The sequence below is a fragment of the Epinephelus lanceolatus genome, chromosome 15 (assembly GCF_041903045.1).
Source record: "Epinephelus lanceolatus isolate andai-2023 chromosome 15, ASM4190304v1, whole genome shotgun sequence".
In the NCBI taxonomy this organism is placed as follows: Eukaryota; Metazoa; Chordata; class Actinopteri; order Perciformes; family Serranidae; genus Epinephelus; species Epinephelus lanceolatus.
The window spans coordinates 43,088,219-43,116,153 of NC_135748.1; the positions used below are offsets into that span (position 1 = coordinate 43,088,219).

General features: G+C 43.6%; 1 protein-coding gene across 2 annotated transcripts in view; it reads right to left on the minus strand.

Annotated features, from left to right (window-relative positions):
* Positions 1-27,935, minus strand: part of atrn (attractin) — a 225,786-nt gene that overhangs the window by 149,394 nt on the left and 48,457 nt on the right. For both annotated transcript variants that reach the window (XM_078175381.1, XM_078175380.1), the window contains exons 10-15: positions 25,212-25,366; positions 13,391-13,475; positions 8,023-8,246; positions 4,085-4,206; positions 3,267-3,405; positions 2,438-2,619 (exon numbers count right to left, since the gene is read on the minus strand). In XM_078175381.1, coding sequence (XP_078031507.1) covers positions 2,438-2,619; positions 3,267-3,405; positions 4,085-4,206; positions 8,023-8,246; positions 13,391-13,475; positions 25,212-25,366 — 907 coding nt within the window. The remainder of the gene's footprint in view (positions 1-2,437; positions 2,620-3,266; positions 3,406-4,084; positions 4,207-8,022; positions 8,247-13,390; positions 13,476-25,211; positions 25,367-27,935) is intronic.

The following is a 27,935-nucleotide window of genomic DNA, read 5'->3' on the forward strand; positions in this document are numbered from 1 at the left end:
GACCTTCAGGGACCGACCCTACAGTGGTTTGCCTCCTACCTACAAAACAGATCTGTCTCTGTTTCTATAGACAATGTGTCTTCTTCCACTGCACCCATCTCCTGTGGCGTACCACAAGGCTCCATATTAGGCCCCATTTTATCTTCCTTGTATCTGCTTCCCTTGGGGTCTGTTTTGAGATAGTGTAATATGTCACCGTTTTTATGCTGACGACACTCAACATTGCATCCATGCAGTGTCAGAGTCTTAACTTGCATCGAGGATGTAAAATCCTCAAGGTAAAACGCTTTCTTCAACTTAACCAGGATAAAACAGATGTTTAATCTTTGGCCCAACTGTCAAGTCTGCTTCCACAATCAGTGCCCTTGGGTCTCTGTTACTAAACATAACATCACATTTTGGTGAATTCTTTGATTCTAGATTAAAGTTTGATGAACAAATCAACCTTGTCATTAGCACTGGTTTTTACCATCTGAGGTCACTTGCAAATCATTAGCTTGACGTTCCTGATCACATTGCTTAACACATAAATTTTCTGTATTTTATTTTACTGTTTGTCCGATGCTGTTTTTGTGTTATGATTTTGTAGAAATATTGTATGATCTTGTTTGTTTATTTTTTTTCTTATTTCTTTCTTCTTATTTCTTCGGCCCTTTCCAACTGGGAAGCCGTTAACATCTTCAGATCCCCATCGATGCTCTCATCAAACCCAACAGACTCTATTGAGAAAAACAGTGATTTAAAATCACTGAACACATGAGCTGCCAATTTACTGCTGCTTTGATCGGGTAGGCTCCGTTTCCAAAAGGCACTTCAGTTCAGTTCAGTTTAGTTCTGACGTTTTTCTGTTCCCACAGTGAAAAGTTGTGGATGGTACCAACAGAAGCGTTCCTTAGCGTCCACATGTTTGGTCCCCCCTCTGTTGGGGTACCTAGCACACAGATCTGGTACTAAAAGGTGGAGCTAGAAACCCTGCAGTCTGATTGGTCAGTAGAGGACGCTCACTCTGGTTTTATGTAACCTCTGTTCATACATCAGTAAACTACAACTATAAAATGAAAGAGAAAAAATCACTTCATTCACTGGGCCGACTGCCGGCAACTTTTAAGGTGGAACGTTAACTTGTAATGTTACTCAATGCATGAGTTGATGACGTGAATCCATCAGCACACCTTAAATTTCACTGTGACAACTTTGACCATCACTTTAGTTTTTATATGACACACACTTTTAGTAATGACTTTAAAAACATCCTGTGTTCAGGAGTGTTACATTCCTGTTTTCAGCGACTGAGTCTGGCTTTGAGGAGTGCGATATAACAGCTTTAGTTCACTGTCTGAAAGTCTGTCTGACAGCAAGGTAAAGCAGTGGAAATATTCAAAATACGGTATACAGGTGGCTAAAATACATTTTGCTGCTGTCCCCTGACGTCTACTGTTTGTAACACACTGACTGTGGATAATCACCTCAAACAAACTCACTTCAAAAGATCCAAACTGTCCCTTCAAGGCTGAATTCAGTCTGTTTGAATCAGTGCTGCTGAGTGTTTTTTATTTACATCCAACTTTTGAGCCACCACTCAGTGAACTATGAGCTCATACTGGATTTCTTCATCATCAATATTACAAGCAGCCACGAGTGAAGAGAGTGAGATCAAAGCTCCGAGGCCAAACACACATCATCAGACACAAATACAGTAAATCACTCTGTGTTCAGCTCCTCTCAGTAAGTGCAACATTTTTCTCTATAATCTGTGTGTGTTATGTCCGTGCACAAATTAGATTTAAACTGTGCACCTCCCGTCGTTCTCTGTGAGCAGACATGTGACCTGCGTCTGATGAAAGTTCGTCGATTGTTGGGATAGATTTCTGCGTATCTGCTCTGATGGAGCGAGTAAGAGACGTCCGAGCTCGGAGGAAAGAATCTGTTAATGGGAGATTTGTTTCACGCTCGCTGGTCCAAAACTCACAGACAGAGAGAGTCCAACCTGCACACCTGAGAATAAGACGACGCTTCAACAGAAGGCAGCGACCACAAAGACTCTCAGCTGCCGAAACTAAGAAGGTGCACAGCAGTGATGATGAAACAGGAAGTAAAGACGGTTCATTTGTCTTTTCTTCCTTGACTCAGTGTCATGTCTGGTTTCATCTGTACACATACACATCTGCTTCAATGTGATGATCCGCCAGAGAAGAAGCTCAATGAACTGAACGTTCTTCCTCATTTATCTGATATTTAAAACCTCAGTCTTCATCATCTCGCTGTCACTATCTGTTTTATCTTTACTCTCTATGTGTTATCGATATCTCATCCGCTGCTGGTGTGACGACCCGATTTTCCCCGAGGTGAATATTAAAGTTCCTCTAATCTGATAATTATTATCAAGGACTGCCCCCCTCCTCTTCCTCCTCCTCCTCCTCCTCCTTCTCCTTCTTACCACTACGCTCATTATCTGCAGCTCCTTCAGGACAAAGTCCACCTTCTTCTGCGTGGTCAGCGAGGCCAGGACGGCGTTGTGGCTCCTACAGGCCAGCTTGGCGTTGTCGTACGAGTCCTTCGCTGTGATGAACTTCAGACAGGAGTTCCCCACCAGGTGCCAGCTCTCACCGCACACGTTTTCTGGAATAAAGACAACAGATGAAGACTTTGGGGTCAGTTGCACACAGCACCTTCAGTAAAGATTTTCCTTTAAATCTGAGTTAAGGTTTCCTTTAAAAAGCTCAACACTGTGGTGAAGTTCCCGTCCAAACGTTGCAATTTCCTCCGACATTAGTTGCATGTTTGCTGTTATTTTCTTCCTCTGACCAGTTTGGTTTTTGTGTCTTATCTTCTGCCTTTTATTTACTGCTAGGCCGACTTTGTGAGAGGATACTGAGGTGTGACGACAGGTAGCCTGGGCTACAGGTGTATGTTTAAACAAACAAATGGTCTCCATGGAAACAGCAGAATTTTACTGCTGTAAAATCTCTTTCTTTTCAGTAAATGCCTTAATGACTTTCCCTGACTAAGGAATCCTTTTAAGAGATTCTGTGCAACACCCTTAAGTAGATTCCTCAGCTCGGCTTTTGTATCCTTAGAATATATAAAATGATCTATATGTCCTTTCATTCATCGGAAAAAGGCATCAAAAGGTCTCATTTTTGTAGTTTCTTTACTTTAAGTTCTGAAAAATCATTTACTCGTCAGGCTAACCCTTGAGACATTTATTGATTCATTTTCAGTGGAGTCCATCAGAGCAACATGTGTATCAGTGTCTGATCTCATACCTGGCAGAGAGATGCACTCCTGGTTGCGAGGTTCCCACTGACAGTTCTGGTCCACAGCGCAGCTCTTACAGCTGGTCTTCTTGTTGCACACGTATGACGGGTTGTCTTTAGGACAAACGTCATACTCCCCGATGGCTCCCTGAGAGGAGACAGCAGAACATAACTCAACTCTCAAAGTGCCAAACTGTTAAATTTCATAATCCATTAATGACACTCAGTCGTACAGCTCTAAATGAAATGTATTTCATATCGATAGAAGGTTCTAGATCTGTAAGATCTGAAAATAACTGAAGTGTCGTGGTCGTAATGAGACAGAATCTTATTGTGTCCAAGACAAAGATGTTTTATCTGAGGGAACATCAGGTTATCACAAGTATTAGATTATGAAATAAGAGCAGTCAGAGCGGCTGACCCTTATTAATCACACACTTTAGAGACAAGTGAAGATAAGAGCGCTGGAGGAGACACATGAACTGTGTCTGAGCATCATAACTGCCTCTGAATGAGCAGCTGTTTAATCACAGATGGACAAATCAGATCCAGAGTTAAAGACGAGGACGTGCTTCATCAGTTCTTTATCTCATCATCACTCAAATCTGACACATCTCCATTCATAAGATGTTTTAACTTCTGGAGGAAATGAAAGGGAGGGGACAACATGTATGTATCCTATTTAACAATGGAATTGACTGTGTCAGAGTTAGTGGAGCTGTACTGTAACTGACTGCAGGAACCCGCTGAGTCCCAGCATGCCTCATCATCAGCATGGTTAGCATGGTTAGCATTGTTAGCATGGTCAGCTGGCTCAGTTTCCTCACCGTTGCAGAGGTGCAGTTGCTCCCCAGAGACACACACTGGCCCGAGCACCACTGGCAGCCATTAGTGTTGGCGGTGCAGCTGTAGCAGTCTGTGTACTGGTCACACCTCTCGTTATCAGCGTCTGCAACATGACGAAGGACATGGAGTATGAATAGTTGGTTCTACAAACAATGTACGGACAATACAGCCTGAAATATATTTGAAAATAACTGGAGTGAAGGACACATTTTTAACCCAAATGTTTAGTTTCCACACGCCTCGCCTGCTGAGTAAAATGCCCATTTCATTTTTTCATTTTTTTATATTTAGACGACAATGATGAAAAAACTGTACAAATGGTAAAAATGATTGTGGCTTTTAGGAGACAGCAATATCAACAACATACTGTCACATGAATTTTGTAAACACACCTTTAACTTTTTAATCAACATTTTTTCTGATATTTTTTTGAAATTTTTAGGACTTTTCATTAACATTTTTTTCAGACATTACAACAAAATTTGCACACATTTTATCAACATTTCTTTGGAATTTTTATCATTATTTATTTTTATTTTTTTTAAAATACATTTCATTAACATTTTTTTCAGACATTGTAATAATATTTTTCTGAAATTTTTATTTTATTTTTTTAACATATTATCTAACAATTGAATCATATTTTTTGGACATTTTATTCATTCTATTAATACAATTCTCTATGTTGTGCTTCACAGTTGGAGCAGTAATAACCCTGCAGTATCACTCAGTGCGTGAAACTGTTGCATCGTAGCCTGTGATTCAGCAGGCGCTGTCATCATACAGTCTGCAGGCATCACACCTGATGTCGTATCCAAGTTTACCAGATCCATGTGGCACAGTGTGGCTGCACTAAACTTAGATTTATAAAATCTCACATTCTGTAGGAAGATTAAGTTTATTTTGTAAAGGTCGTCGCATGGAACTTTGTCTGTATGGAGTGTTTTCCATGACGAACACAATGTGACGCTGCATGTGGTCAGTAAATCTGCATCGATGCGGCTCGCTGTTGTAGGGTTTTATAAGCAGACTCCTTCCTCGTTGCTTTGGGACGTGCAGCGTGTAGGGAGAGGGTGTAGAGAATGTTTGGAAAAGGCCCTTCAAGTCGTTCAGACTCTGCCGTGAACCACAGATCAGTCGACACTTCCTGGACGTGAGGTTTCTTCTGAGGAAGCTGGGGCAGAGTCACTGGCAGACAGCAGCAGAGCAGGACGGCCTCCCTGGTATTAAATGTGGCTGAGAGATATTCTGAGGCGCAGCTTCCATCTGCCGCCGCTTCTGTGGATGCCGACACTGGGAAATGAGAGCGGCCGTGTTGAGGAAACTCTGGAGTTTTTGTGACAAATGGCGAACAGCAAACAGGGGAGAGCTCTCAGCAGGAAGCAGAGAAACCTGGGCGAGCTGTCTCTGATGATTACATCTTCCTGAGCTATCCCACACACACACACATATATATATATATATATATATACACACACACACACAGAGGGCAGTAGACCCTGAGAACTGGGACACACTGTCATCTTGAGGGAAAAAATAACTTATATGTAGTGAAATGTGTTTATAGGAGACATCAACACATCAGGAACACACTCCCACACACACTCAGGAGATCACACACAGGCCGCAGCCGACAACTAGTTTCATCCTGAGTTCATTTTGGATTCATTTTTTAATTTAAGTGGAGACAAACAACTTTTTAACTTCCACGTGTCGTGTTTCCAAGTAGCCTCACTGTTGGCTCTGCAGTCACAAGGATCAGTTTCCTCAGAGACACACTGCATTTTGTTCTCCACCGCTACTTCTGTTGTTCCACCGTCGGCCATTTCCAGTACTGAGGACAGTGACTGCCAAGACCACATTCACACATAGATCCCAGTAATTACCAGGATAACCCTTCAGACACTGGTGAGTTTCATACGCACTAAATTCAGGAAAATGTCCATCTTACAACTCTTTACACACGCCGCGTCGATACTAGAACAGACAGGGAGAGAAATAGCCCAGCAGATGGTGGTTAATGCGACTCATATGGACGCTAACTGCCATAAAACTCAAGAGAAGAAGACAATGAGGTGAGGTCGGATGTATGTGTATGTGCCATATTATTATTTTCAGCAACATGGCGAGTGAGGAGCTGGTTATGTCCAGTGACAATGTGTTGTAAGTTATCAAATCACCTGAGAAATGTGTCATCAGCAGAGTCGTGATCGTTCACTAGCTCCACGTAAGAGCTGATGTCTTGAGATGGATGAGACTCTTTAAGAGCTTGTTCCTGCAGCGTTACTGCTTTCAGTCACAACACAGCCGCTCCTGTGTTTTCCCTGAAATGTTTCCAGATCATGAGGTGGGAAATCTGTGGTACTGATTTTGCTGAATTTCGACCCCTGCTGCTGTACACACACGACCCCATGCAGGAAATGTTCCTCAACATTTCATGGACAGACTGCATGTGTAAAAAGGGCTTTACACTGATACGCTTTGGTAACTGGGGATAGCTACTGTGGGGGAAAAGAAGCACTGAACTTTTCCTGTTTTGGCTGCACAACAGCTGACGTTCTTCCTTTTTGCCATAAATGATACCGTATGTTTCCCGTGGGATCGCACCCTGTGACAGAGCTGCTGAAAACGAGGCTTATAGGGAACTAATCTTAACACTGATGGTGTCATTATTCATGACACTGTGTCACACATTTAATTTATCATGACGAGGTTTAGCAAAAATAACCTGTCTATTTCCACTTTAATCTATCTGCTGCTGTTATAACAGTGATACTCCACTTACAGCCCGTGAGCCAAATGTGGCCCACGACAGGGTGCAGAGGCCCGTCGTCCATTTTCTAATTCACTGTGAAAATAAACTGATTCACAGTGCGGATTTTTTTGTACTCTGAATGTAAATCAGGAGCCAGGGTGCATAAAAAGCATCACATTTATAAAAAATAAGCACCAGAGGAGGACCCCTCTCCTACCAGTTAAACCTCTAACAGGAGGCACCCAGGAGGATCCTGATCAGATGTTGAACCACCTCAACATGAAGGAGCAGCGGCTCTACTCCGAGCTCCCTCCAGATGTCTGACTCCTCCCCCTATCTCTAAGGCTGAGCCCAGACACCCTACAGAGGAAACTCATTTCAGACGCTTGTATCTGTGACCTCATTCTTTCAGTCACTACCCAGAGCTCATGACCATAGGTGAGGGTTGGGACGCAGATGGACCAGGAAACGGAAAGTTTCACCTTCTGGCTCAGCTCCCTCTGAACCATAACAATCCGACACTCACTCATGAACAAGACCCAGAGATACTTGACCTCCTTCACTTGGGGCAGTAATCCACACAGAGAACCGTGACCTCAGACTCGGAGGTCCTGACTCTCATCTCAGCTGCAAATCACCACAGAAAATCTTGAAAAAATGTGGATTACAGAGGCCAAGATGACGTCTTCAAATATCTTGTTTTGTCCGACCGACAGATCAGAAACATTTTCATCATAAACTGAGAAAACACTGAATCCTCTCACGCAGCTGGTGAACAATTATCAAAACTGTTGTTGATGATGATTCTCTGTTGATCAGCTGATCAGTGGCTCCAGTGTCGGCACATCATCACACAGAGAACAGTTTCTAAAGAAGCATGAAGGCCATGTTTTCTCCATCTGAAAACCTCACACACACACAAACACCCTGGTGACACTTTTTTTGGCCATTTTCACTCTGATGTGCAAGACTGCGTTGGCAGTCTGTGACAAACAAGTCGTTTCTGCCAGTTTATGCATGCCATCGGACATCAGCGCTGTGAATGCAGATGAGTTCTGCAGACACTCGAGAAAAGACAGGAAGGATCTAAAATAATCTGGGATTAGTTTCACATAGCAGACAAGCACTAGTGTGGGATTTCAAAGCGATGGCAGTGTCACCTACATGATCGTGTGGTGCAGGAGGCCGGGAGCTGCTGCTGCTCGCCTCCGATAGCGCTGCTCTCCCAGGGCAGGCAGGTCCCCTGGGTGCTGTTCCAGATGCAGTGGATCCCCGGCCAGGCCTGGCTGCAGGACGCCGAGCTGGAGAAGGCCGCGCAGCTGGGCGAGGTGTACATGAGGACGTCGCTGAGCAGCAGGCTGTTGAAGCCGCCGAACACGTACATCACACTGCGAGACAAAAGAAGAAGGTTGTTAGAGGACTACAGAGGAGAGGTGCTGAGAAGATGTAGGGGGGATTCAGGAAGTAAGACCGGACGATTTCTACCCCGCAGAAAACAGAAAACTGGCAACTTTCAACCTTTCCTGCACAGTAAGAGCCAGAGAAGCTTAGTCCGAGTGCTCTTCCTCTTCTCTGGGCTTCAGCCCCCCTCACAAGTCTGCTAAATCCCCAACAAGCGCTCTCTTCCTGTACGGACGGACCTGACAGACCCCCCTGCTGTGTGTGTGAGCATGTGTGTGTTCGGATGCTGGGCACAGGGCATTTCTGAACATCTCTGTGCACTGGCCTCTGTTCAGCTGCAGGGATTAGTGTGTGACTGGGACTGTGTGTGTCTGTGTGTGCTGGTGGCAGCGGCTGAGCAGGGTGGATGGGTAATTTGCACCAGTCTGATCAAAAGTCCCCTCGGATCATCGAGGGCACACTTCAAACTGTTGGCTGCGGACGTCCTGCTGAGCACACGGATCAGGAGGAGGAGGATGTGGGAGTCTTGCCGGGGAGCTGCTTCCTTTCTGTCTCATTTACAAGATGAGAGTCATTGTTGCAGAGAAGCAGAGGACGAGCGAGACAACGAAAGGATGCATTAAAATTCTAAAAGTTAAAAGTGACAAGAACAGAGAGATCACTTATAGGGTGAGTTTGGTATTTTTCTGCCTGGACCTTTTGTCTCCACATTGTTGCATGTTAATGACTAATGGGAACAACACTTTTGAAATTGGTTCAGTAAAAATATTTTTATTTTCTGACAACATTTTGGAAAGGATCCCTGCAGAGACAGAGCTTTGTGTTAAAGAGTAAGATTCTTTTTGTTTCACCAGAAACAGCCCTGAAATCTTCCTTAAAAGGCCCAGAACATGAATTCAAAGAACTAGCGGCAACAAAAGTCTCCCACTGTGTCGCCTGACGTCGCCGCGTCTCGGCCAAAAAGTTGCACATGAACACACCACAAAGAATCCAGCCAACAGCCAACCAGCACGTCCTTTCTGCTCCTGCTGAGAGGAAATAAGTCTCCACAGCAGCAGACGGCGGTCGTTTGTAATCGTTATTCAAAAAGGGAAATAGGAAGAGCGTCTTGATGCTAGTTAGCCAGTTAGCACATTAACAACACAATCAGAGCATGTTTAACGTGCGGCAGTGAACAATAACACAAACCATCAGGACCCTCCCCAAAAAAACAAGGTCAAAAAATACCGAGTTTTAGTCGAGCTTTACAGGAAGTCACTGAGGAGACAGGACAACTTTTTGAAGAGTTTCAAAGTTTGTGCGGCCCTGGCGGTGGAGGAACTCCTCCTTCCTTCAGTCTAAAGTCTTGACCGGGTGATCGCAGAGTTTTGTAGCAGGATGTGAGAAAAGCTCACAAATCTGTGTTGGAGCCCGACGGTGGAGCGCTTCAAAAGTAAAGAGTGAAAATCAATTGAGATCAAGTGGAGTCCGACGCAATGAGAGGGAATCTGTGATGTCTCTTATTTGTCTGACTTGTTCACCAATGAGAACGTCTCCTCCTTATTTTCCTGCAATCAGTATTCTCCCCTCAAAACCCAAACCACAACTTTGTCTTTGGGAGAACTTCTTAGAGTGCATTTGTGCAGACTCTCTTAATTCCTCCGGACTACACTTTGCTTTTTTTTGCCATCATTTTATTTTACTGTAAAGTGCTCTGAAACGTTTTTCTTTCAAAGCTTCATCTCACTGCCCTAAATTCAGTCCTGAACTCGGAGATTGCGTTGAGTCCGAACTGGATCAATGACCGAATGCATGAACAAACTCTTAATTGCTCCTGAGGAACAGCAGTCATCAGCGAGGATTGACTCAAACAGGGCTGGTGATTCATGTTAATATTTGATGTCTTCTCTACAACAGGATGTATAATTTAATATGGATCACTGTGGCTTGCTCTGCCGGCGGTGCAGATAATACTTAGGATGAGTCATCCCTCCTGGTCGCAGCACCATCCCCATCACTATCTATTCACAGCGCACACTAATAATGAAATGTCATGTATGAACGCACAGTGGATTATTTTCCAAGGTAACAAGCTTTTTTCTTTTTCAGTTACGCCGTCTGTCAGTCGGCCTTGGTCTGAGTGGAGTGGAGTGTTCGTCTTTTCTCCCCGCGCTGCCGCAGAGTTTACAGTACACTGCGCTTACGTAACGTTTTCTCTTTGTCAACTCAGCACAGCGAGCTTTTATGAATTACAATATTGCAAAACCAAGCAATCTGAAATGTTCTATCTGATCACATATTCAGTTTTATGAGAAATGATTCATGTAAAAATCAGAGAGCATCTGCACACTGGAAATCCCAAGTGCACTGAGAAGTGATCATGAATAAAAGAACCAGGAAGAAAACTGTAATTTCCCATCAGAGAAGATGAAAAGTCCCGTAATGTCGAACTTAGTGCGACGCATGTGAGGAGAGGAAAACTACATATTTAGATCAGACGCAGTCCTGAACATGTTTGTTCGTCTAACATGTTCCATTTGGATAATTCTTTAAATACCATGAGTGCATAATTAAAAATGAGTGGGCCGCGGTGGAAATAAAACCTGTCACCTCGGTTTACATGCACTCAGGAAAACAAGGTTACTGAGAGAACCAAGATCTGAGAACATGTTTATATTCACTGCAGTAACCTGGCAGATTATTACTCCCCACTTATTTTAAGAGAGCAAAATGTTTCTGGTGTATTTTTGACAAATTAAAAGGAAGGAGAGAGCATGAAGTGTTGGTAGAGCCTCCAGAGTGTCTTCAGTGCTGCTTGGCAGTGGTTTTACTAAGCGTTAACCTCCGGGGCTGAAACAGGAAGCTAAAACCTGCAGTTCCTCTAATGTCCACTAGAGGCTGGCTCCAAGAGTGAGTCAGTCCCCACAGACCTCCATGTTAACATGTAGAAATAAACATGTTTACAGCCTGGTACAAAAAACAGTTTGTTCTCTATAGATAAGTTCAACATTGAGAGCTGAAATATGTTCAGCTTTTGGTAAAAGCGGCGCCCTCATCACCGTCGCTTCAGCCGTTCAGTCACAGTGGAGGACGGACGAATACCGTGAAGACAAACATCACATCTCACATGTACAAGTGTAGAGGAGAAATCTGTTAACATGCTGTAAATATATTATGTTTCCTCTCATGAACCTACAGAGCAGCAGATCCGTCCCCTCTCCCTGCACGCTTCATCCTCCCATACATCCAAAGCAGGTTTTCAACCCTTTGCCGAAATGTTTACATCTGCGGATATTCCAAATCAAAGTAACCAGACGCAGCCAAAGCATCTCAAACGCCTCCAGTTTGCGTTTTCAGAGGAGCGCCTCGTGTTTTCAGCTGAGAAAAAAACACTTTGGTGGACATGGGGCCTTACGCCCAACCTATTTTAAGAGAGTTGTTACATTTCCAATATATTAGTGACAAACTACAAGAAAAGGAAGAGCTTAAAGTTTTGGTAGAGCCTCCTGAGTGTCTTCAGTGCTGCTTGCCAGTGGTTTTACCACACACTAATGACCGGGGCTGGAAAATGAAGCTAGCACAGAAGTGCCAAAACGTGCAGAGACAGTTTTGGTCTCGAGCAAATTTAAACATTGATGACGACTGTACAGGGCTGAAGAAGAATTTTTATATAACTAACTTGTTTATATTTTAAATAATACAACGTTGGTTTGGTAATGTAACCATAGTAACCCCAGAGTCACGGAGTACAGGCGGTATAGCTGTCACTATTCCACAGGATCACCACACATTTTCTTTCCATTTTTTTTTTTTTTTAAAGATATTTTTTAGGGCATTTTTGGCCTTTAATTGATAGGACAGTGAAGTGTGAAGGGGAAGAGATATGCAGCAAAGGGCCGCAGGCTGGAGTCGAACCCGGGCTGCTGCGGCAACAGCCTTGTACGTGGGGCGCCTGCTCTACCACTAAGCCACCGACGCCCCAACACCACACATTTTCATGGACAACATTTCCAAACTTTTTATGACCTTTTAAGAACCCATAATTAAATTGTATAAATAATATTACTAGCATTGGAATTTTTGTTTCGTAGAATTAGATTCCAGTGGTGGCTTCGTAGAATTGTTTCCAACTTGTGTGACTGAAACATTTCCAATAACTCCAGAGAGTTGTCAAGTCTAAAGATCATAACTTATTGAAAAAGATAGATATAATTCTGTCACAATAACGTGTTAATTTAATTTAATTAATCACAGAAAAAAATAACACTTTAAAAAATAAACTCTAATTAATAGCGTTCCGTGGTGCCCTTTGACCCGGTGCGTCACTGAAGGCCACAGTGTCTTTGTCACATGATGGAGGCAGACGTGAACGGAACATTAACATTTAAAAAACACCCAGATGGAGCTGTTGATAGGAGCAGCATTCTCTGCAGGTTCTGTTTGCACCATCGGAGAACATCAAGTCTGAAATATCACCTCAACACAAAACATTTAGGTCAGAGCTAGCATAGCCTCTGATGCTAACGCTAGCAGCCAGCATCATCACATCACACTGGACCAGGTGTTCAGACTGAGTCAGTCTACCTGTGACAGACTCACTAACTCCCTTCAGACCAGTGTGGGTGGTCGAGGACAGGAGGGACAGCTGTGTCCAACATCCTGCAGCTTTACTACGTCACATCTGACAACATTCATTACAACTGAAATGTTTTAAATACTTTCACAACAAAGATGTATGAGATTAATTGATGACTGAATCACAGAGCAGGTCATTAATTAGATTAATAATACTCTGCTTCGATCTTAATATGTTGGCACTGAGCCTTTCAGAAACATTTTCACTACAGTCACTGTTTCCCACCTGCTGCACACAGAGAGGCCCACACCTGTATTCACTGCAATCTATTATTCACGTTAGAAAGACTAACTCCTTTAATCTGATGAATCACTTCGTTTCAAACTGGGGATTTTGTTTGAGGCTGTTTTTTAAGGGTGATGACGTCTTAAAATATTCTGAGGTTCTTTTGAAAAACTTCTTCATTTGAAAAATTTGCCACAACTTCACTTTTTCTCATTTCATTTTGTATTTCATATCCACACAGTGTTTGTGTGCAGCTCTGAGCTGTTAGTTAAGTGCTGTGTAAATGATTACCTGTCGCTGAAGACTGCCGAGTGTCCGAAGCGATTGACGTCGTGGTAAAGGTCCGGTCGAGGCAGCACCGTCCACTCATCACACGCTGGAATGAAAAGACGACACAGAGGGGTCAAACTGTTGACCTGCGCCCACACATTAAATCATACATGTCTTCAGTACTGGGAAATGCAGCGGACACGCCATGAGTGGATGGTGAGGCCTCTAACAGCTCGTGTCCTCGTGTCAATCAATGAGGAAGACGGCAGATCGTCCTTGACCGAGACACTGAGAGCCTGTCGGCCGCAGGAGCAACAAACATGCTGATGAAATACAGCCGGGCACCAGTGCGTGTCTCTGACATGTGAAAACACAGAACGTACAGTAGAGCTGTGCTGCAGGTCACAGCTGAGGGGTTTCATCCAGCCTCGGCCTTTTCTGGTTTTATTTTTAAAGGCCCATTTCTGGAGGTGTTTTTGATTTTCTTTGATATTTGTTTGGACAAATTCACCGAGCCAGGATCAAACCGGAGAGACCATACGTCTGAACCTCAGACAAGGAGCCCACAGGGATGCTGCACAGTCACGGCCATGTCTGTGAACACTTCTCTCCCTCTTTGGTTCCTCTTTAGTTAAACCTGACTGAAGAAGTGAAAATAAGGAAAATATAAACTGTTAGCAGTCTCCACATACAGAGATGTTTGCTCAGTTGTTTTGATGCTGTGACAGATGAGCAGCCTGATCAGGGTTTTCCTCTCGTCCCCCTTTTTTCCACCAAATCAGCTCATGTTCTGGATTTTTGGAACCTTGGTGCTACCAAGCAAACACGAGTCAAGACAAGACAAGAGTCACATGGATTAATTTTGTCCTGTTATCACAGATGTTTGATGCTATCCACAAAAACAATGTGTTATTTTGGGCACAGCACACGTGTGTGTTTTTCTTGAGCGGACGCTGTGTTTTAATAGTTGTTGCTTTATTGTGGATTTCTGTATTATATGTTGTATTCATTGCATTTTAATGTGTTCTGATTGGCTGCTACCTCGAACAGGTCTCTCCTAATGGGACTTCCTGGTTAAATAAAGCTTAAAAAAAACCAAGCACGAACCAAATATTAATGAGATGACTGCATGCTGCTTTTTTCTGACAACTTTTCACTTGACCTCTCCGTTACAGACGTCTCCATCCTCTCTTTCCAATTTTTACAATATGACACGCCCACTGATGTCGTCACAGTTTGCACTTCAGGTCAAGACAGAGCCACTATTTTCTGGTTCATGCTGTGAACCAACTCAAAGTGAGGGGCAGGAACTGAAGCAGAACTGTGCGTCACATGGTTTGTGTGTTACTGCAAATGACCATACTGCTGACCTGTAACTGCATGTTTTAACTTTTCATTAAGATCTACATGACGACTGTTGTATTCTATCTGTGTTTATTTTATGTTGCTGCTCTGTGTGTCTGCGTGTGATGCTGAGCTGTGTGTTGGTGCTTCATGTTGTTTGCATGTCTTCTGTCTTCTTCTATGTTGAGAGATTCTGTTTGTTGTAGTTAATGCTGTCATCATGTCTTCATGCTGTCTTCATGTCTTTGTCCTGTGAATTTGATCCTTTTATTGGTCTCCAAACATCTCGCCAAAGGACTGCAGGTGAAAATTAGCCAGCTGACTGACACTGGCACATTTACAGAGATGTTAATTAATGTGCATTTCTCCTTTTACATAAAATAAATGAAATGAAAAGCGGTATGGAGGTGCTGAAGGGAGAGGAACAGACAAAGGTAATATATTGTAAATATTTTATCGCAACACTCGGCATTTTGCAACATGTTTAAATTCTCAATAATATTTCATCTTGACTTCTGTATCATGATAATATCATATCGTGGGAGACAACCTGCAGCACTGGAGCCACATGTCTCCTGTGACTTCAAAAACATTATATGAAAATAAATAACTTTATTATTTTTTTAAGATCTTAATTTTCATTCATCACTGTTGTAGGCCGAAAGTGATTCTTAAATTCCCCAGTTGTAAAAGTATGTAGCCTTTACACTGAATGAAAAAATGTTTTAACATTTTGTGAACTACAATGTCCTTCATCAGTCTGCAGCCTGGTGCTGTTTCCTCTGAATTAAACCTCAGTAGTAACAGCTGGTCTTGTGTCTCCGTAGCTAAGCTAGCAATGAATTCCAAATCCAAAAAGACCTGGAAATACTGAGGATTTATTAGTGTGGACATGTCTGTTTGCTTTCACCACCAACACTGCAAAGGCATAGAAACAAATAATCATAAAAATGTTGTGTTAAGATATATTAACAAATGCTTATTTAGACCTGTTGGCGAATTTAGACTTATCAGGCTGTGTCACCGTCATTATAAGGCTCAAACATGTTTTTGCAGTTCCAGGTATTTTATTTTTGTTTTGGTCAAGATGGCTCTTTGGTAGTAAAGGTTGCTGACCCCTGGTGCTCAGGGTAAATTTGGGTTACAGCAATCTCAAAACTCAGCTATCAGTCTAACAGCGATTTAGCCTCTGGAGGCAGTATTGTGGGCGTCCAGGTGTGGCCAGCAGATATCTGGATAATTGATATCCAGGCCAAGACTTCGTCTTCAGAGTGCTGGTAACTGTTTAAAATCTAATTAACAACTTGAGACGTGACATACACAGAGTCATGATGCTCAGTAAACAGACAGCTGCACATGAACGCAGATAAATAAACTAATAAAAAGCTGAACTGTCATCAGGTGACTGCAGGTGGGTTCTGAGGCCAGTGCATTGCTCTCCACACACTGTTTTCCTGCATGCAGCCAAAGCTCGCTCACATGTGACTGGTCGATACGACTCTGACTCCAAACAGACTTCTCCGTCCCACCTACAGATGTATGGAGATATCTGTTAATGGAGATCAGAGCTCTGATAGCTGGATCCATTTCAGATCTGGTCGGCAAAATATCCACATTCATTAAGATGTGACCAACAGATGTGTTCTCACCACCTGAGATCTGTTACTGCTCCTCCTTCATCATCAGCACAGAGACATTACAAACATAAGTTTATCCAAATAACGTCACTGTTGCTAGTTAAAAGACAAAACAACAAACATTAAGGCAGATTAAATCAGATGATACAGGACGAATCATCCAGCTGATTACATCACATCGATCAAAGAGAATCTCCCAGTCAGACCTGTATACTTATCACATCCATATTTTGGGCGTATGGCCTCAGTCATCCTGCATCATGACCTGCAGCATTTAGAGCAAGTAGCTTGTGAAAAATAAAGTTAATCTCCTCTGCTGCTGCGTCTCATTTTCAGCTCGTAGCTGCAGGTCATGAACACTGATTAGACCGCCATTACACTCTGGAGTGTTTCAGCCGACAAGGAGTGACAACACATCTGAATCTTTACGCTGCTGTTATTTAGAGCTTGTCTGTTAATGTTAGAAGGTAAATGTGAAGAGACTGGATGTGAGGGATCTGAGAGGATGTCACTGAATGTTCACACACTCACACCTTAAAACAGGATGAGGCCAAAATATGATAAATATGATGAATAAGGTGCTCTAAAAAGGACAAGACAAAGTGCATTTGCTGTTACTGTACATCAGTGTGTGGCAGTGCAATTTAAAATCGGGAGTGAGAGGGATTTTGGGGTGAGAGTTCAGATTGTGTTTGGCTGTGGGGTAAAAACTGTTCCTCAGTCTGGAGCTGCAGCGTTTGTGTGAACAGCTGGTGGACAGGGTGAGTACTGTCCTTAACAGTCCTGCAGGCTCTGCTGTGGCAGCGAGACCTGGAGATGTTTTCCAGGGGGGGAAGGGGGGAGACTAATAGTTCTTTGTGCTGTGTTGACCGCCCTCTGGAGAGCCGCCCTGTCTGCAGCCGAACAGTCCCCACACCAGGCTGTGATACAGTACGACAGGATGCTCTCCACTGAAAGACTCAAGTAATTTTGCAGAGAGGTTGCTCTTAGTCAGCTTCCTGAGGGAGTGTCGTTCACAAACGCTCTCAACCGCTGTGTTTGCGCACGCCGCCATCTTGTGGATACAGATGTGCAGACGGATATAACGAGCAGATTTTGGACGATTTTGGCCCAACAGGTGTAACACAGACCTGAACAAGAATACGTAGGAACACTACAAGCCAGAGATGTGGACTCGAGTCACGTGACTTGGACTAGGGATAAACGTCCATTTGGGGTCCTTACAGGGCCGGGTGATATAACAACTATGTGCAATATATTGATATCTTTTCAAGAAAGATACAGATTTAGACAACAGCGTTTGTATCGATACAGGGTCAAGTTGGGTTACTTAAGGAACACCAGTGTTCATCCCGCCACACAGCTCCGCCCCCTCACTCACTCACAAGTCCTCCAGCAACACTCAGGAACCCTTTTTAAACAGGAGTTGTGCAAATTTGCAGGAAAGCCCAATCAGTGTTTTTTCAGCATTGGCAGTATAAAAACAAAATGCCACCTACCTACTTTTGTTTATACAGAATGTGCCTTTTTCGGGGCAATGGGGGGCGTGAGCAAGTAACAAAACGTGTAGCTCAGCGTGTGACGTAAACAGTGACGTGGGAGGGAAGCCGCGGCTGGTCAGTCCTTCGGTGTTTCTCTCGTAAGTCGGCCCGTTCTTCACCGTCCCCGTCATCTGACGGTTAATGGCCTCTTCGTTTGCGAGGACAAGGAGGGCGCGCAATTCCTTGTCTCCCCAGTTGCTCATCTTTACAGTGTCTGTCAGGTTTGTGTTTCCCTCTTGCTACTAGCTGCTCGCTAATTCCTGCTATCAGCTGTTTCCTGTTTATCCACCGCCAGTGGCTCGCACATGCGGCGTCATCAACAGCTCCTCCCACAAGTCATCATCAGCCCCTCCCACAAGTCATCAACAGCTCCTCCCACAAGTCATCAACAGCCCCTCCCACAAGTCATCAACAGCCCCTCCCACAAGTCATCAACAGCCCCTCCCACAAGTCATCAACAGCTCCTCCCACAAGTCATCAACAGCTCCTCCCGTTGCAGAAGGCCGCCTCGGTCTGTTTAAACTAAAAGGGTTCCACCAATATGTCTACCCTACGAGGCGGAAAATTGGGCACCTCGGATCAACTCGCCAATCCGGCTCTGTGTGTCTAAACGCTCGCAGCTTGCCGGCAAAACGGCCCAACATTCGCCGAAAACCTGGCAGTGTAAAAGGGGCTGTTGAGACACAGAGCTGATCTGCTGTTTAATCTGTCTGTTCATTAGTCTACAGTGAGACATCGGTCTGTACGCTGCACATGCTATGAATGAAGTTACCGCAGCAGCACGCGTGCAGTACAGTGCTGCGCTGCTAGTTTGAGTGTCACCGCGCGTCACCGTTCTTCTTGGTAGGTGAAGTTTATTGTGTGACACTGAGACGGCGCCTGGACGCAGGAGACACATGGGTTTAAAAAAAAAAAATCCAGCGACAACACAGACGCTTCATTTACAAGGCGTATGTATTGAGAACTAACCCTGACCCAAACAATGGTCCAGTGAAACTCCACTAACGAAGTATTGTCTTATGAGGGTGGTGGGTGTACACCTCCACAGAGGTTAAAAACCTGAGTCTTACTCCACTGTTTGTCAGACTAGTGAGGACTAGTCAGACTGATGCGTTGAGAACTGATGAAGCCGCTTGGATAAGAGGCAAAACGTCTTCTAGACAAAATCAAAGTCCAGTTGCCTACGATTTAATTGTTGCCAGAATGGAATTGACCTGGATAAATGAGAATATCCACAGACCTAATGAGAACAAAGTGTCTCTGTCTCCGTCCCTCCCTCGGCCTGTCTGTTGATGCAGAAATAAGATTAAAATATTTAAATCATTTTCCAGCAGTAGATTCATTTGAAAGGCCGACAGATGGAAAACAAGTTTTTAACTCCGCCCACAAAGACTTTTAATAGTTTCAAACCTACCTGACACTTTTATAGTCATGTTATAGTTCAGTGTTTAAACTTGTGTAGCTCCAGTGCTGTGTGCTCAATGTTAACGTACAGCCCTGCTGCATGTTTCATGTACATGATGTGCAGCTGTTTATTTTCAAACAGAAAATAAAATCCTTGTCTTTGTGTTTTGTTTTGATCACAGCCTGTTTTTATAAAAGTGCTTGCGACAGCTCACATGTGGCTTTGACTTGTAACTGAACATGTTGTCCAGTTAGTAGAGAACACTGAGATATATATCGTGTTATCATCAGTCAGCCTGTAAATACTGAGATATGAATTCTGTCCATATGACCCAGCCCCAGGTCCTTACGCTCAGTTTGAGAACCACTGCTTTATATCTCCAGGCTGGTTTAACCATTCACTGTTTGACTCAAGTGCTGAAATGCAGCCAGTGAAATGCTGATTAAAACAACTTGTGTGACCCACAGGTCAGAAAACTTTTCTCAGTCTGAACCCAGATGTCGAGATTCCTGACCTCTAAATCATCAGGTCAGGTACAGGGTGAGGAGATGAATGAATGAGGTGATGAATTCCTTCAGGGCTGCTTCTAAATGAAGCTGCAGCAGCCAGTGACAGCGTACACCCATCATGAGCCTGTGCAAACAACACAAACAACAACAACAACAAACAAAAAACTTGGCATGTGAGGCTGAAAGTCAAAGCTGCTGGAACACAGCACAGTGACTGCAGTACATCACCTTCAGTCGTACAATGCAGTGCAAGTCATCATGCTCTCCCAGAGGAGAGGGTGACATCTGCCAGGACGCCACATTCACAGGCTGACACTGCCCTCTGGTGTCGGACGCCAGTACTGCAGCCGGCCTTTTGCTGGAGTGGGGATTTATTATGACACCTTCTACCAATGTCAGGACAGCGGACGGCCCTTAAATTCTGCGCTCTAATTGAGTTCAGCTTGTTAAGGAGGTGCGATTAGTCCTTGACGCAGAGCCCATCTCAGCTGTAATTACCAGACAATTACAGAGCTGCTGCGGCTGACACCGACCCTGCAGCTGGCTGCCGGGGGGGGGGGCGGAGGGCGAGGAAAATAGTCGACTAGTCTTTTCTGTCCAATTACAAAATCATACAGAGGATCAGGAGTGGCAGGGAGGGGAGACAGGGGAGAGCCGGGGGAGGGGAGACAACAATACTTAAAGTTTTTAATTTCTAAAGTTCGACTCAAACGTGAACTCTCCGGGGAAATCATGAAAACAATTTGTTTCCCGCGGTGACTGGTGTGAGAGTCTCATTACACCGATCAAGAGAGGACCTGTGGTAAATGTAGAAATGGGACAGAGTTAAATGAACGTGACGCCTCTACATGTGCTGCTGCTCCTCCAAAATAACTGACAGAGGGACGTCTGTTGGAGATGTTTCAGTCCCAACATGCAATTCTCATGAACAAAAGCTGGTTGCACAGGGAGGGGAGGGGCGGGTAGGGGAGGGGCGGGGCGGGGAGGGGGGGGTTGCTTGTGCCCCTGAGATTGTAATTTCGCTGCCTGTCAATCATCTCGGTAATGACACAGAAAAACAGAATGTCCTGGGGCCATCTCGCAGCCTGCAGGGAGTTCTCCCTCCCTCCCTCCACACTGAAGCCTCCCATTAATGAGCAGCTTATGACAGCGCTGCCGAAGGAGGTCGACTCAATTTACAACAATATTTGCAGGCAGCTAACACAATGAGGATGCCAGGACAGCTTCTGACAAAGCTTTGCTCACTTCTATTAGGACAAATCAGACAAGTTTAAATGGGATGAGAATCAGAATGCAGGAGAAGTACACCTCCATCCACAATAAACTTTTGGTTGTCGTATTTAAAGTCCTCCTCCAGACTCCTTTTTCAGTTTGTTAAAATACTCTCGAGGCTCCTGCAGCTGGAGGACAGTTAGATTTAAGATGTTTAAAGACTTTTATTAATGCTTCTTGTAATGAAATTTAAGATCAGTTTTACAACGACCAAAACTGAAGAAGAAAATGAAACATAAAACATGACTTTATGGGAAATACGTGGTGTTGTTGGAGAGCTTTCTGTGCGATTTCATGTTTCTCAAATTCAAGGAAGGATCCTTAAATCTGTGGTTCCCAACTGGTGGGTCGTGGTCCCAAAGTGGGACGCAGGTCCACTCTGAATGAGAGACAACAAACTAACTCGATGACATGGCTGAACACGAGTGTGACACTGAATATATTACACTGTGTGGACCTTAAACTAATGACTACAGAGAAATCTGGAGTCTGTGTCTGCACAGTTTGGAACCATGGCCTTAAACTGCTAAATTTCAAGGAGGCTACATCACCAAATCCTGCCCAAGGACTGTTCCAAAGTTAAGGATCCTTTCAATTTTCAAGGATGCATATGTGTATCCTCAGCGGGTATAAAGTACCCACAATTCTTTGCGCACGATTTGTTGAACTGAAGGCGGGGCGTCTTTAATGAAAGCTGCGCCAGTGGAGCTCGGCAGTACTTGGATACACATGTATTTATTTGGATTAATACCTCCAGAGGTTTTTGTTGTCATTGTTTCGGTTTCGATTGGTGTATTTTCAGGATGAAGCGCAGTGAGAACGGCTGCATGAACACATCAGAATATCCTGCAGGTTAAAGGAAGATTACACGGCGGTATCAGGTACAATCGGCCTAGTCAGCTGTTTCAGAGCAGCGCGGCTCATCAGATCAGATCAAATATAAATATTCCTATTACTATACCATTTTTTAAGTGGAAGTTTGTGTAAAAAGTCTCCCCTTAGAAAATAACTAAAATAAAGTTGTGATTCTCTGTGTAGTTGCATTTTTTAATGTTTTTTAATTTAAATATCGTGGGTAAACAAATGTCCATGGTATGACAACCGTCAATTTAAATATCAGGGTATACCTGAAAACTGGTTTGTCACTGCAACCCTCTCTGAGATCAGATCAGGACATCATTACTTTAACCTTCAAAACAAACGCCCCTGTGAGCAGGTTGAAGCCTGAAATACATCCCATAATCTTTTCTTAGAGCGACTGATGTCTGTGTTTTGTTCACGTTTGTACTGTAAAGAAGAGTCGAGTCTTTGGGGGGAAGTTGTGACATCAGATTCTGTCCCCTCGAGCTACAGTTCACACTCGACTCCCCGAGGAGTCCTCAGCGAAGGTAAATACAAAGTGATCACAGCTCAATAATAGAAGCACCAAACCAGTCGGTGAGGGATTCACACGTGGTGCTTTGGGGACGTAATCTGGAGGCTCTGATGTTTATTCCTGTGCTCTGTGTTCTGCTGAGGTGCCCTTAATCAAGATACTTCACCTTCAGTCTGTGTCACACCGCCGCTCACCAGCAGACACAGAGAACGACCTCATCATGTGTGTCTGCACGAAGAAGGAGCAGAATGAAAAACATCTTCTGTCTGTGTTTGTTTGTTAAAATCCTCCTCCACCCATAAACTTCTCTTTATGTCCCCTAAAATGTCTGACCTCGACTCTCCTGCTCTGTGTCTGTGCAACGTTTGACACCACAGAGGTGTTTTCACACTCCTCTACTGAAGGGGGCGCTGTCTGTGCACGTCCCTACAACCTGAGATTCAAACAAACACCAGGCAGCTACATTAATTAATGATACTAGAGCCAGTCACTGTCTAATACAGGAAACACATACCGACACCAGCAAAGAAACCTGAACCGTCACATACACAGAACAGAGTTAGCGTTAGCATCGTGAGAGTTTCCACAGTAAACATCAAAGAGCGTTAAGTTTTTGGATGTAAACCGAACCCTGACGCCTCCGTCTACTGTCAACCAGAAAACTATCATGGCAGATATTATTGTCGTTCTGCCTCCAAATGGCGCTCATGAGCTCGTGGTTACAATATAGTAAGTCGTATGTACATGATTAACTCGGTGTTCAAGTGGTTAAGTTGTGAGAACACAGCAGCAACACAGACGTTACTGTCGACATCTAGAAGCCACTGAGGCGAGCAGTTTAGTAACGCAGGGAACGCAGAAGGAAAGCGTCATGACAGAGGCAAAAGATGAGGTTGTTGAGAATATCAACATTTTCCTCTGACATATTCTAAAGTTACGAAGATCATCAAACACGTCATAACTCCAACATGTGAACTGTCAGAAATGCTGCGTTCAAATGAGGTTGAGTTTAATGAGTTCATGAGAAGAGTTCATATGAACGTCTTGTGGTGTTTACAACCTCACATGTTTAGTTTGGTTTATTTGATTTGAAGAGGACAGTGTGCAATGACATGAAATATTTACAAGAAATGAAAACATGGTTGCACCAGATTTAGCGAAATGCTAATTCCCATCTGTAGTCCTACACACAACTAGTAGACGCAATAAATAAAAATAATTTAAGGTGCAGTGCAGACGACAGTACATCCATGTGCCTAACATAATAGAGGCAGTATGTGCACACTGCACGGTACAGAATACAACATGAAACGCACATGTCAAGTTGTTAAAACAAGCTCCCAAGTTCCATTTGAAGGTTGTTAATAAGACAAGAGGGGACGTTAATATGGACTCTGCTCATGAACACGGTGAAACCAACCACATTTCAGGGCAGCATATGTTGTAACACCAACGCTGTGGGACACCGAAGAGAATGCTGTGCACAGCTCAGTTTGTACATACACTACCGTGCATACGCACATGGTTTTTCAAACCCTGCAATAATGTTGAAAAAGGTCCTGGTCAGAGCTCAGTCAAGTTCTTCCACACCAAACTGGGAAAACCATCCTCTTTCTGTGCACGGGGGCTTTGTCAGGTTGAAACAGGAAGTTCAACTGGTGCCACAAACTTGGAAATTCACTGTGGTCTAAAATATATTTCTGTGCTGTAGCATTAAGATTTCTCTTAGTTGGAGCTAAACCAGACCAATATAAATAAATATGACCAATCTGATACCACGTAATGCCTCACGTCATTACGCATACGGCTGCACTTTATTCTGTGTCTTGATCCGTGTCACCACTGGATAATAATAATAAAAAGTTCTATGGCATTCATTCTACTATTATGTATTTATTTCTTAATATTTTAAACAGAGTTTTAGGAGTTGAGACATACAACAATTCATATCCCATCCATTTTTATGTTACACGCTGGTATCGGATCGGTACTCGGTATCGGCAGATACCTAAGGTTCAGGGATCGGAATCGGTATCGGGAAGGAAAAAGTGGTATCGGTACATCTCTACCACAAACTTTTGACCATGTCTTGTGTCTGTGAAGGTTCCTCTCTATTATCCAGGTGATGATGTCATCAGTTGAATCCAAACAGATGAACTGGAGATTAGACTGAAGACAAACTGTGCACAGACAGGAAACATCTTCATTCACAGCTCCAGTCCAGTGATTTGGATTCTCCAGACGACGAGCGCGACCAGCCGCTCCGGCACACAGCAGCATCAATATGCACATAAATAAACCATGAAATCAAAAATAAGTAACTTCCAACAGACTCTGCTTCACTTCCTCTATCCCTGAAAATCATGTCACATACGAGCGCGCTCTGCCTCGAGGTGTTACAGAAACACTGCAGGAGAATTTCACAGCACATTATTCAGAGCAATATGTATGGAAAGAGGCTGCGCTTTACCGCCTGTGTACATCGAGCGCCGACATCTGACCTTCTGCTGCTCCACTGGAGCCGCTCAGTGTCCGACAACAAAATACTGCAGCTGTACTGAGCAGCTCCCAGGTGTGTGTGTGTGTGTGTGTGTGTGTGTGTGTGTGTGCCACTGTGTGAATGTAAAGCAGCTCAGCACACAGGAGGAAAGATGATGCATGCTTAGCAGATAAACTCTGAGTGAGGCTGAGACTGCAGGAGCTGCTGTGTGTGTGTGTGTGTGTGTGTGTGTGTGTGTGTGTGTGTGTGTGGTACTGACCCAGACTGTAGGCCAGGAAGTCGGCGGAGAAGCACTTGGCACCGTGGCTCATGGATGTGTCGTTGTGCGTGTTTCCTCCAAACACCAGCATCGTTCCGCTCACGATCACCGCCGTGTGGAGGTAACGGAAGAAGCCGCTGTCTCTCAGGATGGTCCTGCAAACACATGCAGAGGTTGTTACACATGTTGGTGTCATACAGCTGTTACTGACAGGCTGATTAAAAAATATTTTTTAGCTATAGTGGCACTTCCCCATGATGTTTTCGTTTACAGCTGGTTTTGTTCTCCTGTATTTGCAGAAAACCTCACAACACTGACTTCCTGTTGACCATTAATGCAACTAGAGTCACCGCCCCCTGGTTGTATGACTCCGCCCACCAGCCCACCCTGCGGTTGTATGACTCCGCCCACCAGTCCACCCTGCGGTTGTATGACTCCGCCCACCAGTCCAGTGTCTCTGACAGTCTCCATCCATGTCAGTGAAAACATGGATGCTTCACACACAGAAGATCTATACAATCAGCACAGTTTCAAGATTAGTCACCAATTCAGTATCTGACCAAATGTCTCCCCTTCTGTTCCTGAGATATGACGTTAAAACATGATGATGTCACAGTCAAGCTGACCTTTGACCTTTTGACCTTCATTATTTTATCCTGTTAGACATTTGTGTCAAGTTTGGTCAGAATTAGTGAATGAATTCTTCAGTCATGGCCAAAAATATGTTCTATGAGGTCACAGTGACCTTTGACCACAAAATTCTAAACATTTCATCGTAGAGTCCAAGCAGAGGCATAGAAACATGTTTTGTGAGGTCACAATGACCTTGACCTGAAACCTTCGACCACCAAGATCTAATCTAGTTTGCGTCAAATTTGAAGAAATTCTCTCAAGACCTTCTTGAGATATCGTGTTCACAAGGATGGGATGTAAGGATGGACAGACAACCCAAAAACATAATGCCTTTGGCCACAACTATCGCTGGCGCGGTGGCATAAAAACATGTTCTGTGAGGTCACAGTGACCTTGACCTTTGACCAATTGGCCGTTTGTGCCAAAATTGAGGATATTCCCTCAGTGCCTTCTCGCAATATCGCGTTCATGAAAAATGAGACAGACGAGGGTCACAGTGACCTTTGACCACCAAATTCGTATCACTTATCCTCCTCAAAGTGGACGTTTGGGCCAAATTTGAAGAAATTCCCACAAGTTGTTCTGGAGATATTGTGTTCATGAGAGTGGGATGGTAGGACAGATAACCTGAAAACATAATGCCTCCAGCCACGACTATTGCTTATATATTATATATAGTTTGAAGATTATTCCAGAGGAGTGTGAATATACTTTCTGAAGCTCACAGCATTTTAGATTTTATGAAACTAACAAGTTACTAAATATTAAATTTGTTATTCTTTTTAATAAGAACAAAGTCTGTATTGGACACAGAGGAGAAAAGTGAAAGGGTGCAGTGAGAGTCTCAGACATTGTTCAGTCTTGAGTGTCGGCTTCAGTTCAGAGTGGAGTCAGACTGCAGACTTCATCATCTCTATTTACAGCCCAATAAATAAAATCAAGAGTCATTTAAAACATCGACTTCTTGCATAACTTGTTTTGTTCTGTTTCCATGTGTTTAACCTCGAGGAAACAGCTGCTTCTGATCACAGTCAGTTACTGTGAGATGCTCTGATAAACCTGAGACATGTTTTCATTCTGACACTGTGAGATTTGAGTTCAACACATTTGTGTCACGTCACAACCAAATGTAACTCAAAGAAAGTGAACAACACCATAAATAAGCTCTGACACATCTGTGCTGTATCTGTGACTCCTCTGTTTGATTTGATTCATGTTAAAGTCTTAAAACTAAACGTACAAAATACCTACCATGGCTAACGTTAGCTTCTATAACATCAGTAACGTTATGACATCATCAGTAACCTTCACCAGAGTCACCTTCACTAGTGTCCAGTATGTCCGTCCTGTTTAACACTTAGTGGTGAGACGGACTTGCACAAGTAGATCAGGTGGAAGAGTGTTAAATGTGCACAGTTTATTTTCAGACATTATTACATCAGAGATCAGATTTATTTTTCACTCAGGATGTTCCACCTGCCTGAACACAGCATTTACTGATCTGGGCAAGTGTTGATGTGGAGCTGTGTGACAGGAGAAAAGATGCTCTGGTGGACACACAGCGTCACCAGTTGAAGAACACTTGGTAACAACATAGTTAATCTAGAGATAACCCCTGCAGATGTTTTTTAACCCATCCACCAATCGGATGGTCAAAGAGTCAGTAAAATTCCGGTTGACCTAGATTATCTTTGGTTAATTACAGCCCTACAGTTTACAGTTTTACAACCTCTCCTGTCCTCTGAGTGTGTAAACAGCCTGCAGGTCAAAGTTTCACTGAATGTTTGTCACATGACTGTCGCTCTCAGCAGAGTCGAGTCATTCAGGGCCTCCCGGTTAAATCTAATGTTTTTACAGGACCTGGTTCAAACAAATGGTTTATTCTGGGCAACAGAATGAAGAGATATGTTCACTCTGTCTGTTTTCATGTGAAGCTCTCAGAGCTTATAATGTCCTCACTGTGAAGCACTTTGTGCTGCATTTCTCTATAAATAAAGGTTAACATTATAATTATTACTTTTATCATTCATGATTGGTTCATAAAAAAGTTCTTTTTGGTCAAATTTTAAATGAGACAGAATAAAGTGATTT